At 42.2% G+C, this 18083-nt stretch overlaps 1 protein-coding gene across 4 annotated transcripts in view; it reads left to right on the forward strand.

Moving 5' to 3' along the window:
• Nucleotides 1-18083, forward strand: part of FGD3 (FYVE, RhoGEF and PH domain containing 3) — a 232319-nt gene that overhangs the window by 165781 nt on the left and 48455 nt on the right. For all 4 annotated transcript variants that reach the window (XM_069736733.1, XM_069736735.1, XM_069736736.1 and 1 more), the window contains 6 exons: nucleotides 2525-2614; nucleotides 3951-4087; nucleotides 6090-6246; nucleotides 12124-12262; nucleotides 12470-12528; nucleotides 17342-17488. In XM_069736733.1, the coding sequence (XP_069592834.1) occupies nucleotides 2525-2614; nucleotides 3951-4087; nucleotides 6090-6246; nucleotides 12124-12262; nucleotides 12470-12528; nucleotides 17342-17488 (729 nt within the window). The remainder of the gene's footprint in view (nucleotides 1-2524; nucleotides 2615-3950; nucleotides 4088-6089; nucleotides 6247-12123; nucleotides 12263-12469; nucleotides 12529-17341; nucleotides 17489-18083) is intronic.

The following is an 18083-nucleotide window of genomic DNA, read 5'->3' on the forward strand; positions in this document are numbered from 1 at the left end:
CTGACGGCACCACGAGCATGTGTGGATTTTTTAATACAATAACACTATTGGGTTAGTAATGGGGGCATCTTATAGATGCCACTCCATTACTAAGCTCTGGGTTTGATGTCACCTATCAATAGAAAGATAACCTCAACCCCCCAACTATCACCTCACTTGCCACCTCTCCAGGGCAAGTGGAAAGAGAGAAGCTAAGTGACAGATTTGGCACATCTTATGGATACACCATTTCTAGGTTGGCTGAGAGCTGATGTTTAGTCTGGGAGGGGGCTATCTATGGCCCCTTCCTAGGCTATTAATATCAGCGCACAGCTGTCTGCTTAGCCTTTGCTGGTTTTTAAATATAGGGAGGCCCTATGTCATTTTTTGGGGCGGTCTCCCATTTTAATAACCAGTAAAGGCTAAGTACAGTCATGGCCAAAAGTTTTGAGAATGACACCAAAATTATATTTTCACATGATCTGCTGCCCTCTGGTTTTTATTAGTGTTTGTCTGATGTTTTTATCACATACAGAAATATAATTGCAATCATATTATGAGTACCAATAGGTTATATTGACAGTTAGAATGAGTTAATGCAGCAATTCAATATTTGCAGTGCTGACCCTTCTTCTAAAAGACCTCTGCAATTCTCCCTGGCATGCTCTCAATCAACTTCTGGACCAAATCCTGACTGATAGCAGTCCATTCTTGCATAATCAATGCTTGCATTTTGCCAGAATTTGTTGGTTTTTGTTTGTCCACCCGTCTCTTGATGATTGACCACAAGTTCTCAATGGGATTAAGATCTGGGGAGTTTCCAGGCCATGGACCCAAAATCTCTATGTTTTGTTCCATGAGCCATTTAGTTATCACCTTTGCATTATGGCAAGGTGCTCCATCATGCTGGAAAAGGCATTGTTGGGCGCCAAACTGCTCTTGGACGGTTGGGAGAAGTTGCTCTTGGAGGACATTCTGGTACCATTCTCTATTCATTGCTGTGTTTTTAGGCAAGACTGTGAGTGAGCCGATTCCCTTGGCTGAGAAGCAACCCCACACATGAATGGTTTCAGGATGCTTTACAGTTTGCATGAGACAAGACTGGTGGTATCGCTCACCTCTTCTTCTCCGAATAAGCTGTTTTCCAGATGTCCCAAACAATCGAAAAGGGGATTCATCAGAGAAAATGACTTTGCCCCAGTCCTCAGCAGTCCACTCCCTGTACCTTTTGCAGAATATCAGTCAGTCCCTGATGTTTTTTTCTGGAGAGAAGTGGCTTCTTTGCTGCCCTCCTTGAAACCAGGCCTTGCTCAAAGAGTCTCCGCCTCACAGTGCGTGCAGAAGCACTCACACCAGCCTGCTGCCATTCCTGAGCAAGCTCGGCACTGCTGGTAGTCCGATCCCGCAGCTGAAACAGTTTTAAGATACGGTCCTGGCGCTTGCTGGTCTTTCTTGGGTGCCCTGGAGCCTTTTTGACAACAATGGAAGCTCTCTCCTTGAAGTTCTTGATGATGCGATAGATTGTTGACTGAGGTGAAATCTTTGTAGCTGCGATACTCTTCCCTGTTAGGCCATTTTTGTGCAGTTCAGTGATGGCTGCACGTGCTTCTTTAGAGATAACCATGGTTAACTGAAGAGAAACAATGATACCAAGCACCAGCTTCCTTTTAAAGTGTCCAGTGATGTCATTCTTACTTAATCATGACTGATTGATCGCCAGCCCTGTCCTAATCAACACCCACACCTGTGTTAATGGATCAATCACTAAAACGATGTTAGCTGCTCCTTTTAAGGCAGGACTGCAATGATGTTGAAATGTGTTTTGGGGGTTAAAGTTCATTTTCTGGGCAAATATTGACTTTGCAAGTACAGTAATTGCTGTTAAGCTGATCACTCTGACATTCAGGAGTATATGCAAATTGCCATTAGAAAAAATGAAGCAGTAGACTTTGGAAAAATTAATATTTGTCTCATTCTCAAAACTTTTGGCCATGACTGTATATAGCTGTGAGCTGACATTAATAGCCTGGGAAGCTCCATGGGTTTCTCTCCCACCCCTTCCCAGGCTATAAACATTTGCCATCAGCTGTCCGCTTTCCCTCTGCAGGTGAATAAAATGTCAGGAAACATTAAATGTTGCACATCTGTTTATGAATTTGCTGCATTTTTTAATGTTTCACAGACAGAAAAACAAATCATCTCTTGCGATGAGGATGTGTTGATTTGTCCCAATATCTGTCTCAATTTTCTGGCTTTATAGTTGACATACTAATTTGAGACTACGTCCAGTTTTGCCTCCGTTTTACAAATTTTGGTGAATGTTGACACGTATTACGTTTTTATGCTGAGTACTTCATGTACTTTTATAATAGTAATTACATTTTAATTAATTAAATTAAGTATTAAAATACTGCATAATCAATTACTTGTACGTTTAATAAGTCTTTAGTCCTCGGGCTTGGTTGCAACAAAACTGGAAAAATATTATGCTTACTGATGTTATATTGATTTCCTTTACAATTTATCTTTTCAATTTATCTTCTAGTGCAGCGAGCCACAGAAGCTATTTAACATTGCCAATGAGCTACTCCACACGGAGGAAGCTTATGTCAAGAGGCTACATCTACTTGATCAGGTAAAACGCACTGTGATTTTTTTTTTATTTTTTTTTTGTTACTTTTTCATATCTGATCAGAAACAAGTTTGTGTTTTACATTTACATAAAAACGTTCTCATTTAGGATATATTTACAACTAACAATTTGGTTGCATTTCCTTTGCATGAAAAATGCAATATGACAAGATAACCACAGAATAAATTACGTACATTTTTATGCACTTTTTATTTTTATTTCTTTTTTTGTGCTAAGCATTTTTATCTCAGTGAGGGAAAAAATGCAATAAAAATGTTCTGTGTGAACAAGATTTTCCAGATTTCATTCATTTTACTTTTACTATAATATGCTGTTTTTTTCAGCACAAAAAATAGACATTTTGGTGCCTCAAACTTTAGACCTGTTTCTGGGAATTTTTGACCTGTTAAATAAAAAAAAAATTGCAAATGTTTTCCCAATCTGCTCTAATTTTTGAGATACAGAAATACCATATACAACTCTTCACACTGCTCGCCCATAAAAAATCGGGATAGTTTAATGTATAGGGTGGGCCATTTACGTGGATCCACCTAAATAAAATGGGAATTGTTGGTGATATAAACTTCCTGTTTGTTGCACATTAGTATATGGGAGGGGGAGAATTTTTCAAGATGGGTGGTGGCCATTTTGAATTCGGCCATTTTGGATCCAACTTTATTTTTTTCAATAGGAAGAGGGTCATGTGACAAATCAAACTTATTGAGAATTTCACAAGAAAAACAATGGTGCGCTTGGTTTTAACGTAACTTTATTCTTTCATGAGTTATTTGCTACTTTATGACCACTTATTAAATGTGTTCAAAGTGCTGCCCATTGTGTTGGATTGTCAATGCAACCCTCTTCTCCCACTCTTGGCACACTGATAGCAACACCGCAGAAGAAATTCTAGCACAGGCTTCCAGTGTCCATTGTTTCAGATGCTGCACATCTCGTATCTTCACAGCATAGACAATTGTCTTCAGATGACCTCAAAGATAAAAGTCTAAGGGGGTCAGATCACTAATATTCTTTACTAATCAAAATTCATTTTGGGCAAAAAAAGCAACACTTCAGCCACAAATGGCCAATGTTTTTGTTATTTTCTACTTCAGCTTGACAATGGTCATTATTATGGCCAAAACATCATAAAGGAAAGTTAAAGTTGACGGTCGTATATAAAGTTCATCCATCCAGCTAATACAGAAATAAAACAAAATAACTCATTGTGATGTTTTTATAATAAAAAAAACGACAGGAAATATTACCAATGGATTTACTTTGTCAAAGCAAATCTATCAGTCATCGAGAAATATATTGATGCAACATTGTCTCTTTCCAGGTATTTTGCACAAAATTAGCCGAGGCTGGAATCCCACCAGAAGTGACCACGGGAATATTTTCTAATATTTCTTCCATCTACTGCTTTCATTGTCAGTTCCTTTTGCCAGAACTTAAGACCCGTATAACCCAGGAGTGGTGAGTAAGATTCCTGTGTCGTCGTTTATGTAGTTTATTTTGATGGACGTTTTGAGATTCTAAATGTAAAAATGTGGTTATTCGGTTATTTCAGGTTTTTTTATGGAAGTTTTTGAACTCCTAACTAGAAAAGGATCATAAATGAAATACTATAAAAAAAAAAACTCATGGTCAGATTCATTGAACAGTTTGTGCCAGAAAACTGGTATTAAACTTTTGCAAAAATTGTAACTTTTTTGCACGACTCCTAGTTGCATAAAAACTTTGTGACCTTTGGCATCTTAAGGTCAGTGCCACTAACTTTTTGAAAAATTGGTAGAACTTAGCAGGAGGGGCATGGCCTAGTACAGACCAACAGATTTGTTGTAATTTACAGCACAAAAGTACATTTCTGTGTTTGACGCATTGTAGCTGAAAGATACGCCAAATGTATGCCTGTTAACGAATATGGAGCAACTTGCAACAATGGACATCAACATCAAGATTGGTTTACAAAATTCCAGTTAGGATGAATTAATGATCATTACACTGGCTGTAGCTGGGGTCACCAGTATTTCCCATCTTCTACTGGTGCTGGTCACAGACTTCTACTAGCTGGGGGCAAGGATCTCCCTCACAGCTCAGTCCTTCTCCGGCATCTGACCGCTCTCGGACACTTCTGTGTCGATGATGGCTGTAGGCCCAACTATCAGCCACAAAACCTGCTCTGGCGCCAACTGCCTCTTCTCTGCCCTGCCAGGTCACCTGACCTTGTGTCGTCTTAAATGTCCTCCACTGGGAACATAGATTCCCACTGTTGGGTTCATACTGCTGTAATTCTTTACTTTCACTTTCACCTTTGACCAGCAGATGGCAGTGTTTGCTTGCAACTCTTTAGCTAGGCATCAACTTCAACTGTACTCTTTTTCTCTCTTGTCCACTTCCTTACAGCAAAGCACTTTTTAATTGCACAGAGTCCGACCACTGAGACCTCAATCAATACAGAGAACAGGGATAAGAATAGCCCCTTCTGAGTTTATTGGAGGTCAAGGATGCTTCATTAATTTTCTATGGGAGTCGTCGATAGCCGAGTGCTTACTTGGCTGTAACCAGCATTCCTTGGAGAAGAAACTGAGCAGAGATGCATATCCTTGACCTCTCATCCATTTAGATAGGTGTTCTCAGCCTCATTCTATGTATTGCTTGAGGTCCCATCAGTTGTACCCCCCACTGATGAGTTGGAGTCTTTCCTAAATATAAGCGATAACTTATTGACTTGGTACAACACCTTTACTTGTGATCCAGACTCACATGAACAACAGTTGGGATTAATTAAAATAAGTAGAGATGAGCAGATCTGGCAACATTTGAATTTGCTATTAGGTGTGGATTGCACCCAGAAATTTGATTGCCAGCTAAGTTATTCTCCTTGAAATGAAAGATGCTTGTTAGGCTTCTAGGATTCTCCAGATCCCAGAGTATAAGCATAATATGTAAAAAGCAAAAAATGAATACCTCACTTTTCATCTGTCCCAGCACCCATGTTGCCTCAAGTGCCCACTGCCCTGTCTTCAGAGCCTTTACTTTCCACAGTCACATACCGGTGTCTTCACTCTAGAGCAGGGCTTATGACGTTACGACATGCCGTGATCTTCGATTCCTGGTTGTGACTGGAAGCTTTGTTTTCGAGTTAAGACACTGGCTTGCAACTGTTGAAAGAAGAAGCCCTGAATATTGGACAGCGGACATCTAGGGTGCCAAAACAGGTGAGCATTGCATTTTGTTTAACCTTTTATTCGACCCTCTACAGCTCAACAATATGAAAATCTAATTCCTTAATCAAACCTGTACATGGACATATATGGAACATTTCCAGCGATTGGTTTTCTGGCAGATGAGAAGTGTTGGTAATTAATTATTTCAATTCTGCAATTAAACCATAAAAACAGTGAGCGTAATTATATGTCAGGTCCCCCAAGTCCACTTATTTCTTACAAGGCTCTTTTTACGATGTCATTGCCAGGAATACAAACCCACGGATCGGGGATATTCTTCAGAAGTTGGCTCCGTTCCTGAAGATGTATGGAGAATATGTAAAGAACTTTGACAAGGCTATGGATATGGTAAATTCCTGGACCCAGAGGTCTCCTATCTTCAAGGAGGTCATCCATACAATTCAGGTATAACTTGCAGAAATGTTTAAACTTCAGAGTATAGTTTCCACTACTTGAACAACACCTTAACTCTTCTTAATGGTCCAAGTCCCTCTAAAATAAGAAAAGCTTATACTCCTCTCCCGCATCGGAGTCATTCGAGCAATATCAGCCCCAATCTCCTGGCACAATCGGTGATCTCTGATTGGCTGCTGCTCATCATTATTAGTTTTCTACTATGTCATCACTGCCTAGTTAGATTGGGCTCTAAATCCTCCATTTACTAGTAAGTAAAGCAGAAGCTACAGGGATGGGACAAGCTCTTTTAGCACCCAAGGCAATGGCTTCAAAATGGATCCTCACTCCACAGTTAGTTGTGAGACTGGGTTTGGACATTCTGACCCCATTGTGGTTGAGCTGCGATTACGTGCGGATTGGTGTGGTTTGCACGTGTTAATGTGGCAATTACCAATAAAAGTGGTTTTAGCAGCTCTCATTTGCAAACCAATGATGTAATATGTTTAGTAGCTGGACGTTGATACATTTTTCAGGCTTCAGTTGTTCAAACAATACACATCATGGAACAAAAGGTGAATATCAACAGCGACTTAAAGTCAGAAAACATATACAGTGGGGAAAGTAAGTGATGCACTGACGATTTTGCAAGTTTTCCCGTCTACAAAGAATGGAGAGGTCTGTAATTTTTATCGTAGGTACACTTCGACCATGAGAGACAGAATCTAAAAATAAAAAACAGAAAATCATGTTTCTGCACACCTACACCTACCTACGCACACTAACACGCTCTTCTAGGCTGCAGGACGATGGGGCAGACAATGGGCATGAATTGTCAAACCTCAGTGCTCCTATTCTTCGTCCAATGCTGCAGAGGCAAAACTGTCTTAATTTGTAGTATCAGTGAGCACGCAGTTAGGAATTGTGACGTAGCCATGTACATTGTCTGGAGTGCACTGCCCCTCAGAATGCAGGTAGCCTGGAGCCAGGGGAGCAGTGCATTCCTGAAGATTTGAAGATGAAAACACCCCTTTTGGAGACTTTCCAGGTAGCTCTGATTTTGCTGCTGCAGAGTGTCTGTAAGTCCTTTATCTATGTGAATGCTTTGTAGTCAGAAATCTTATCTGTTGGAACTGATGCTTCTGGCTTTGATGGCTCTCTGCTCTTCCTTGCCCTCCTCTCTGTGTTAGAGGTAGCAGAAGGGATGCGGAGTGGTGTGTACAATGATCTCCACAGCAAGGAAGGCAAAGAGAAAAGTCTATGTCACAGGTTCCTTCTCCGGTACCACACAATCAACAGAGCCAGTGAAGAGTGAACAATCCCAAGACCTTTATTTAGGCAAAAGTATGAAAGGTCCATATACGATCCACCACACACAAAGGATAAAATATTCCAGAACACGAATGCAGTTCAGTTACAGAATAACAGTCCAACAATTCAGCAGACAGAGGATCACATAGTCCATATACTCTTCTTTCTCTCTGAGGTGCTGTCTTCACATCTTGGTTCCACACTGGATCTGATCTGTGTCTCACCTCACTGATATTTACAAGTCTCCCTCCTCATTCACAGGTCAGGAGGGGGGAAGGTCTCAGGGGCTCATTGTTTCAACAAGTTAGGTCAACATGTCATTAGCATACAATACAGCACTGTGGGGGCTGATATCAGATGGCAGCAACAGCCATTCAATTCAATTAGCAAATAACTCCTTCTACAAGAGAACACCATGAAAATAAGTAAAGTAGAAATATACACAAAAATGATACCCACATAGCCTATCACACCATCACAGTCTAATAAAGCCATGTCCCTTGTCAAGCCATGCCCAAAAAGTGTAAAACACTGTACTAGACATATACTACTGATTTTGGTCACAGTTTTCGTTCTTTGCGCATTTTCCCGGACAATGTGGCTGTAGACTAAAGCCGTTTCGCCCTAGATGAACATGTTATGGCTTGTAATAGTAAATGCTTGTTAATCATCGAGATTCTTCCTCAGCTTGGACATAATTGATATTTCATAATTTAGCCGAATGTAGCAAGATTTCATAGCCTTTAAATAATGAAGAATTTGTCGATTACATTTCCGGCAGCTGATAAATGATAAAGCGCCGCAGTGTCAGGTTGTGTTACTCCTGAATGTAGCGCTTATTACAATTCCCTCGTTATCTGAGGAAATGTAATTTGCTGAAAAGCAATCTGCCAAATAATTGCAAATGTGAACTAGTTCTCAACAATGGAGATGAATGTGCTGCGCCGTAGAGGTGGAGGAGACGGCTCTCCATTCACGGCGCTATTGTTGTTACGCCGCGTACAGTCACTACGCGGTTTTGCATTAATGCAGCACTTAGAGGAGAGCGGATTTTCCGTGTTCTAATTCTAGACTCCATCATGTTGTCAAACGAGCTAAATGCTTTTAACAACGTGAATTCAAGTGGAAAATATTCTGGTGTTTGATATATACCAGGCATTGTGCCGTGCAGTTTAGCCGCTGTATGTGCTTATGTGATTTATAATGCAAAAAAAAAATAGAATATACATTTACATTTCAAGAAAAAAAATTATAAAACAAAATAATAAAAAAAAAACATAAGACATATTCTTTTGGTAAGCGATTATTTTTTTTTTGCCTAATTTTAAAAAAAACGCAAAGAAATCCCTACTTCAACCCACTGATCAGTGCCACCTGGCTTTGCCGAGAACTGCACCAGAAAGAGAGTCCTCTCCAAATCTAGTGCCCTTACTATCAGTGGTGGTCCCATAGATCGAACCCCTCCTAAAGACAGATGCCATCACTTTGTAAGATCAGAGAATGGCTTCAATGTGGAGCCCATGGCTTGTTTGGCGCAATCCTACCGTGCGGTGTGCCTCCAACTTCATACTATGGCATTGATCTGCAAGATTTTTGACAAAAATATAATAATAATAAAAATAATAAAAAGTAGTAATGCAATTCTGAAATTCATTTTCCTATTCTATCCATTGTTTAGTTCTTAAAGGGAATATCTCCTATGTTTGATTTTAGTTTTACTCTTATGAAAAAAACAAACTACAATTATTATTTTTTTTTTTCTTTTGTACATACCGGCACATTTTTATTCCTGTATAGACCATACATTGGTCATCTGTGTGTGTTCAGCCCCGGTATATGTGTGCGCTTTATGGCAGCTGCAATGAATGAAAGTTGACTGATAGTAAAAGGTCATAGACTCATTAAGCCTCCTGGAGGTGCAGTGACCTCTCCCAGAGAAGTGGTGACTGGGAAGCTGCGAACAGTCTTATATGTGTGCATAGTGGGGTAATCCTGCCTCCAACTGAGATGCCATTGATACCTTCTCCCTTTTAAGGGCTCATTCACAAGTCAAATTTTTCCATGTACAAGAAAAATAGACTGATGAATTTGGTCAGGGCTTGATCAGTTTCTTCATCTTCTCCATTCTGATAATCTATGATATTTGGACTGCACTCTGATGTCATCCAAGAGCTATCCAATTTTTTCAAGGAACCATGGACTTACGGTACATTGCTAATTTTTATCCGACCCTCGGATAAAAATCTCTGCGATGTTCCATGGATCTCTTAGCCTGCGATAAGTCACTGAGATAGGAGTGGCCCAATAGGCTATCACACGTGCAGGACCCCAGGTTCCTGGTTGTTGCAGTAATATCATTCTCATCTAGGGAGGGAGTGATGTTACGTTTGGAGGCAAAGAATGACAACCGAATCCAGGTATCACAAACATGCAACACATTTCTCACTCCAGGCCACCAGGGGGAGCTATGCTCCTATTTATTAGGGCACTCTTCACACTTGGGTAAAATTGGTTGCCTGGAGAGGAAGTTAGCAGTTGCTGGCTGAGCTTTGCTCAGGTAGTTGGTCCCTGGCAGGGGTGGGATCCTGTCAGAGGCCTAGACGGAAGGTTATGGGGCTGTGCCTGCCCTAAGTGCGGCAGTTCCTAAGAACGGACACTGAAAGAGAATTGTATTGTAGAGAGGGTAAAGAAGTCATAGCAAAGGAGTGGATACCAGGAGGAGTTCTGCCCTACACAGGCTGCCTCCTTCTGAGGCGCAGGATCCCGGTAGCCGGAACACCGAGGGAGAAACAGTCCTTAATGCCTTGCTCCAGAGACCGGCAGGATAGCTAATTGCAAGTTACTGATCCGCCCCTACACCCAGGAGGCAAGGTGGCACCGCTTAGAGGCTGGGGCATGATAGAGTCCCTGTAAAACGTCTCAAGCCACCAGTCATACGGGTTTGTCCTATCCATCTGGGGGACAGAGAGACATAACATCTGTAATATCTACAACATCTGTGAGGACCTTATGAGAAGCTTAGCAGTAAGGTACTACAACACCACGGCGCTAGAGGAAGGCTACTGATTTCTACCTGGACAAGGGGGCTCTGGATTTGCCTCCAAACCGGCCGGACTCTGCCTGCCCTGTGATGTGGTGCTCCGGACTGTGGTTGCTGAACCCTTCAGTAAATGAGGTAAAGAGACTGCAACCTTGTGTCCTCGTTCTTCACTGCGCCTCGCACCATCCACCATCTATACACTGGGAAGCCCTGGGGACATACTTCACCTGTGGGAAGGTATACCATCTAGCTGCCATAACATCACCCCAGCGGACCCCTTAAAGCCACGTCGGTCACTTTGACCGAATACCATAGGTGGCGTCACGAACATATCCCTTTAAACACCTTTCCCTTTTACACGACCGTCCCAAGGGCCACGGACCGGGTCAGCCACCGTGACATCCCCCCTGTGAACCGAAGGACCCGGTACCGAGTACCCCGCTGCCCTTGGGGGCGATCCACATGCACAAATGCACTTGAAAATTGGACGTCTGAGTGAGCCCTAATAGTTATTTAACTGTTCACTCTGACCCAGTCTGTAGAGCAAAGCTGACAAGTCAAATGCTGGAAGCGTGAGCCGGTTGTGACTGTTCAAGTGGCTAGTGTGATAACTGGAATATTTCAAAATTATTATTTTTTCTTGCACTCATCATAAATAATCCGATCAAGGTCTCAGCCCCATGATATCTGTGTGAAGGAATATAAACGGCAACAGTATTTGTCATTGGAAGGTTTACAGGCATAATGATTGTGGGTGCAACTTTGATCATTCCCAGAAGGATGGGGGGCTCACACTATCACACGGCACATTACCATCAAGCTAAAGGAGGCGGCAACGATCATGTCGTGCTATCCTGCACAGCACTTGCCCATGATTCCCAGTGCTGTGATTTTGAGCCAAGCTGTTTATTTGGGGAAGCCATGCCCCACTGCAAGGAACATATCGAGCAAGCTGACAGTCGCTCATAGACACCGTACAGTGCTACGTATGCAAGCAAAGTGGCTAACGATGGTGGTGGTTAGTGGCCCACTGTGGGCATAACATATGCTGGAAGATGAAAGTGTGCTGTCTGTGAGTGCCCAGGGGTGCTGTAATGACGTGCCTTATATTAGTTGGTTAGTCGCTTACTTTTCGCTGTAATCCCCGGGTGAATATTTGTAGCTGACCTGGGCAACACCCCAATATAGCTGTGGCACATCCTGCATGGACTCCTTGATGTTCTGTCCTTCTCGGCCTACTTGTGGGAGGATAATGGGTCTAGCGCTGTAGGGGTATTATTTTGGGGGTATAATTTGTGTGGCAGTCCTTGCTTTGCATTGGGACCTGTCGATCTTTAGTGACACTATTGATGATGCAGTTGGTTTCGAAATAGCAGGAAGCCGTGAGTAAGACCATAAGACGTCACTTCATGTAGAAGACCTTATGGTCATGGTTGGGTGTCGTAGGACAGGATGACCACGCAGTGGTAAGTCTGTGTTGCGTTCTGCAACATCCTGATTTTTCTGTTGACATCTGTCTGGTGTTTTATCCTATACAGAAGGAGGACGTCTGTGGGAATCTGACGTTACAGCATCACATGTTGGAGCCGGTCCAACGAATTCCTCGCTATGAACTTCTCCTGAAAGATTATCTAAAGAAACTGCCCGAGGACTCGGTGGATAGAAAGGATGCAGAGAGTATGATATTTAATAACTATGTCTCGTTAGATGCCGTGCCCGACACAATGAGATCCGTTGTAGTTGATAATAGTTGTTTGTATCCCCGTGTTCTCTGAGGTCGCTCCTCTGACGATCGGCCACCTTAGTATAACCTTGCGGTGCTCCATGATGGCCGGCAGTCTGCCTGAATGTTTAATATGTGTAATTGGATCATCCTTATTACAGAGTCCCTGGAGCTGATTTCCACTGCGGCGAATCACTCGAATGCAGCCATTCGAAAAATGGTGAGTAAAGCCGTTTACAAATCTGGAGCATTTTTTTCCCTAAATATTTAGGCGGATGGAAACAAATTAATACGACGCGGCATTTACAAATCGACGGTGTTGGCTTTCTATATCTGAAGGGCGAGTTCACGACTTTTGTAATGGTCAAAAAGTTGGCCACTCTTTGTAAGATTGATTAGATCTATGGAAAGCAGAAAACAAAATGAAGGTTATCAATAGTGGTGAGCGAACATGCCAGGATAAGGTGTTATCTGCGCATGCTCGTGTGCTAACAGCGTGTCTTCGAAAAAAATATCTTCAAGTCCAAAAAGAAAATCTAACAGTTGATGATATGAGATGCAAGTAACCCCCTTCCCCAGATCTTACCTACCGAAACGCCCTTATTTTTATCATCACATGCCGTACATGTGGATGATTATCAGTAAAAGATCAGTGGAGGTCCGACTCCTGACACCCCCCACCAATCATACACGATGCATGGACCTGAAACACCGCAGCTCTACACTGTGTAGTGGCCATTATTGAGTACAGAAGCTCAGTTCCTAATGAAGTGAATGGGAGCCAAGCTGCAGTACTGGACAGTGGCCACTACACAGAATATGGCGCTGTGGTGTTCCGCCTCCGTACATTGTGCGATTTTCCAGCGGCCGCGACTCCAATTATAGGTTATTTCTGAGGATCAAGATCTTAATCATTGACAATCCCTTTAATCTGTTAAAGAGTATACAACTTTATAATATATATTTGTTTTTCAAGAACCCTGTCTGAGAAAACACATTGGTTACAGGAAGGGGCTGAAAACTTGTTCCCAGTTATCTTGAACAAGCACTGCTAAAAAACGCGCTTTTTTTTTTCACGACAGTTGTGCAGTCTAAAGCGGCTGCCGATCACAAGAGAAACGCTTGTTCGTCAGGTGAAACTATCTTTTGGTTTGCACAAAAGGCCATAATCCTTGGCAGCACATCATCCTGTGTAAACAGGACTTAGGCTGCCATTGTTCTCGGCAGCACATGTGCACCGAACGATTGTTTTGTGCGCATCTGAAGTGCCTAAACGGGCTACCAAATGACCACTGGTCAGCAAACAAGTAGCCGGTGGGCCGGGGTGAACGGACGGTCAGTCCTTCAGAGCCGCTTGAACATTACAGCCGACTTTTCTCCTTGTTCAGACACTGAGCGTCACGTACATCGTTATTCCGGATTTTACCACTTTTCTCTCTTCTCTCTGATTTCACACTGTTGATTGACGGCTATAATGGCACTAAAACCCCAGAACTATTTTACTTAATTATGACCCAAATGGAGGCACAGGGAGGAGATGATAGACTAATGAAGCCTTTTATCACATGGGTGTCCTGGTTTTTCATCCCTAGTTGATATTCGCTATCCGCTTCCCTCATTATCATTCCAAGTCTTCTCGTCTCCCCGAGGCTGAAACGGCCTGATCTGATCATCCACATCTCTAAACACTGCGCTTAGCTGGATGCCTGACCTGGATACGTAGATTATTGAGAGCGCACAGTGTCGGCACTACTGCGTGCTGCAGTATATTACTACATGCAGATTACAGCTGAGCTTGTATTTTGCAAAACTCGTATTAAATATGTTGTTTTGCATAGGACTGCTGGTGAATTTTAGCTTAACCCATTGACATATCGGGATCTAAAATCATGTACTGATAAGTCTTCGGAGGTCAGATGCCAATATGCGGTTATAATGATCAGCATTAGTGATGAGCGAATGTTCTCGGATATGGTGCCTTGGCGTGCTCGAATAATGTGTGCGTCTCCGCGACTGGATGTCTCGCGGCTGTTCGACAAGTGGGCAATCCCTACATGTGCTGTGGCTGTCGACGCAGGAGCGGGGACTTGAACATATATTTTAAGCATGCTGAAGACCCTCAGATAACGCCTTAACCCAGCATGTTCTCGCATCAGTAATAAGCAATCAATAAATATTCATTGTGACGTTTCGATCCAAACACCGGTCCTTCATCAGAAAAAAGTGAAATACTGGGAGTATGATGAGACACATCAATGGCACTCAACAATAACGTTATACACAAGTAATGTATGTCGCCATACTGGTTTTAGGGCTACATAACCACTTCATCTGGCTGATGAAGATCCTTTGTTTGGATCGAAACGTTACAGTAAATATTTTGGGGTTTTTTCCCAATAAAATCACATATCAAAATTAGTCACAAGACTGATGATTTGTACTCCAGCTTTGATGAAGAGCGCTCTGTAGTGGAAATTCACTAAGAGGTATGTGCCTCTTAATTAGTTTGGGGCATCTTTCAGCTGCTGTGAAAAGTGTAGAAAGTCGCATCTACTTTGTGCAATTACTAGTTGCACAAAATGTTTGGGCGTTTTAGGCAGTTTTGCACCCGAACTCTGCCGAAAACGGTTTGATGAATCAAAGCCTTTATGTTTACAGGCTCAAAGAGTGAAATAATTCTCGGGCACCAAAAACTAGGTTATCACAAACATCACTTTGCTGCGTTTGTTTATTAGCTTGACTTTGTATTTAAAAGCTTTTTTGACAAAATGCAGAATTAGTCAGAATTTTTTTTTAATCAGTCCTCGCCATCAGTATCCTCACCCATCCCTTGTAGACTGTCCTCGTGGGACGGGTCCTCTCTCCTCCTGAACCAGTCAGTGACTTGTATTGTTCATGATTATTGTACTTTGTTTTTTTTTGTTTTTTTTATGTACTCCCCTTTCACATGTAAAGCGCCATGGAATACGTGGTGCTATAATAATAATAATAATAATTATGATCAGTGTAGTTCTTGGACACCTTGTGGACTATCCTGGAAACACATTTTAATAAGTGATGAGCGAACGTGCTCTGATAAGGTATTATAACCGAGTGTCTTCGGCGTGCTCGAATATTATGTTCTAGTTCCCGCGGCTGCATGTCTCATGGCTGTTAGACAGCATCAACACACGCCGGGATCTCCTGTTTGTTAGACAATCCCTGACAAAGGAGTCCTATTCGATACAAGTAGGAAGTCACCTAACCATAACCCAACCGTATTATAAGGCAAACAATCCCAGCATTTTCCGTTACTGGGGTAAAAATATTTTGATTTTACATTTCTCCTTGCGCCAGTAATTTATTGGCCAGTGGGCTACCCTACCTATAGTTCTCCGACAACTACAATTACAGGGGGTCCCTCCACACATTGCAGGCATTAGTGGTCATGATCTGCTCCTCCCTGCTATCACGGGGTCCTTTAATGCACTCCGCCTATGGGAGGACCCTCTGATGGGCGGCCCAACCCCTGCTTACTGTATCTTTGATTGATTAGAATGTGTCCTCTTATTTATTCCTATTAAAATCTCCATTTTTCCCACTAATGATTAATACGTAAAGCTAAGTTTTAACAAGGTGCTCTAATGACCTTTCCCACTAATGATTATTACGTAAAGCTAAATTTTAACAAGGTGCTCTAATGAGCTTTACGGGCTGTCAGCAGAAACATCGCTGCTCGGCTGATATTTTACAAAGTGTTTTATCCTATAAGGACACGATGACTGTGTATGACCACCTCTGCACACTGGGGAGGTCAGACGCTCAGCTGGAGCACAGCAGCCGTCCTAGTAATTGGGTTGGAACAAATGGAAAAATATGGTCTGTATTCTGGCATCGACCATTCTTGTGCGGAATCGTCAGCATATTTTTACGTATAAGTTGTCCTGTTAGAGCAGCAGCTTTTTTAAGATTGTTCTCACTGTTGAAGGTGATAATAAAACTCCAATAGGGCAGGATATACAAACCAGTGTTCTCAGCAGGAGATTATCACTAGAAACCTAGTTGTCTTGTGCCATGTAGTCCTCCTGCTCTGTGTAACCCCGCCCCCACCACTGATTGGCAGCTTTCTGCTTATGCACAGTTTACAGGGAAAGCTCCCAATCTGTGGTGTGGGCGGGGTTATACAGAGCTCAGCATTCAGAGAACTGCAGCAGAGAAAACATGATTTTATGAAAACTGCAGCAAGCAGCCCAGTAAGTTTTACATCGCTGGAGTCAGGGTCTCTGTCCCAACAAGATCCTGCTGTCAGATTACATAGCAAAAACCTGGTGACAAATTCACTTTAATGACATTGGCTGTATGTTTGGGGTTGTTGTCCTGCTACAGAATGAATTTGGAACCAATCAGACGCCTCTCTGATGGTATTACATGATAGATCTGCCTGTATTTCTCAGCATTGAAGACACCATTAATTCTGACCAAATGCCCAACTTTGTTGGACAGCCGCAACACATGTATGGATGGCCTGTTTGTTAGGTAATCCCTACATGTGTTACAGCTGTCGAACAGCCGTGAGGCATGCAGCCACGGGGACTCGAACATATTACTCGAGCACGTTAGCACCCGAGCATGCTCAGATAACACCTTACCTGAACACGTTCACTCATCACTAATAGATATGAGTGAAAATGTCTGTGATTTTGGGGCACCATTGGTTTCCAAAATGAGCAGTCTATAGACGGTGCTCAAACATCCTAGGAGGCTGCCCAGTGATTTTTGATATTGGAAATTCTACAGCTTTCGAATTAAGTGGGTGCCGCTTGGATTGTCTTCTTTTAATACTGAATTGTGAGAACAAAAACATGCAGGGACCAAAGCAAACATGTAAGGCAAGTGACCGGTCCTTTTTAAAGAGAGCCAGTCTGATTTCCGTCAAAGCAGGGCTAGTTTGGGAAACCCATTTTAGTTATTTAATATTTATTGGTCCTACCGTTGTATGCAACGTTTCCACCAGTCTCTGGACTCTGATGATGAGCCTACAAAAACTCTTTCAGGAGAAGATGCATAAACTGCTGGAGGTGTATGAGCGCCTGGGAGGTGAGGAGGATATTGTGAACCCTGCGAATGAACTCATCAAAGAAGGACATATCCAGAAAATATCTGCGAAGAATGGGACGGCCCAGGATCGCTATCTCTACCTGGTAAGGAGGTGCACAATGGGGCAGTTTTTAGACCGAATAGTCAAAAATAAAAACAAAAGTGCCAAATTTATGAAAGTGGCTCATGCTGTGTGATGAATTTGGTGCAGTATTGGACTGTCTAGTCTTTATTCCACCTATTGTTGGGTCTACTTTGTGCCAAAATATTTAAACAATTTTAGTATATGTTGTCACATTTTAAGTCGTGCCTATTTTTCGTCAAGGTCACACCTTCCTTACAATCAAGTTGAGTGGAGTAAAACCTATAAATTTGCTTTTTTTGTTTTTTTTTTAAGAAATTTGTTTTACTCTATTGATGACTCTTGAACCCTCATAATTTATGCTGCCAAGACTAAGAGGGCACAGAGTTTTTTTTTTTTTTACTAATGTCGTGCCATATAGACGCATGAAGTATATGCCCAACAGTGGCCACAGTCTGCATGGATGAAATCGCATCTGTCCACCATTGGGCTTAATGTTAAAAACAAAGAAATAAAATGTATACAGTTCCCATCTTTATAGGAGAATGCAGTTTCGTATATGCATGGGTGTAACTACAATAGAGGGTGCAATGACACCCAGGCCCTGTAGGGTAAGG

This window comes from Ranitomeya imitator, chromosome 8 (genome assembly GCF_032444005.1).
Source record: "Ranitomeya imitator isolate aRanImi1 chromosome 8, aRanImi1.pri, whole genome shotgun sequence".
NCBI lineage: Eukaryota > Metazoa > Chordata > Amphibia > Anura > Dendrobatidae > Ranitomeya > Ranitomeya imitator.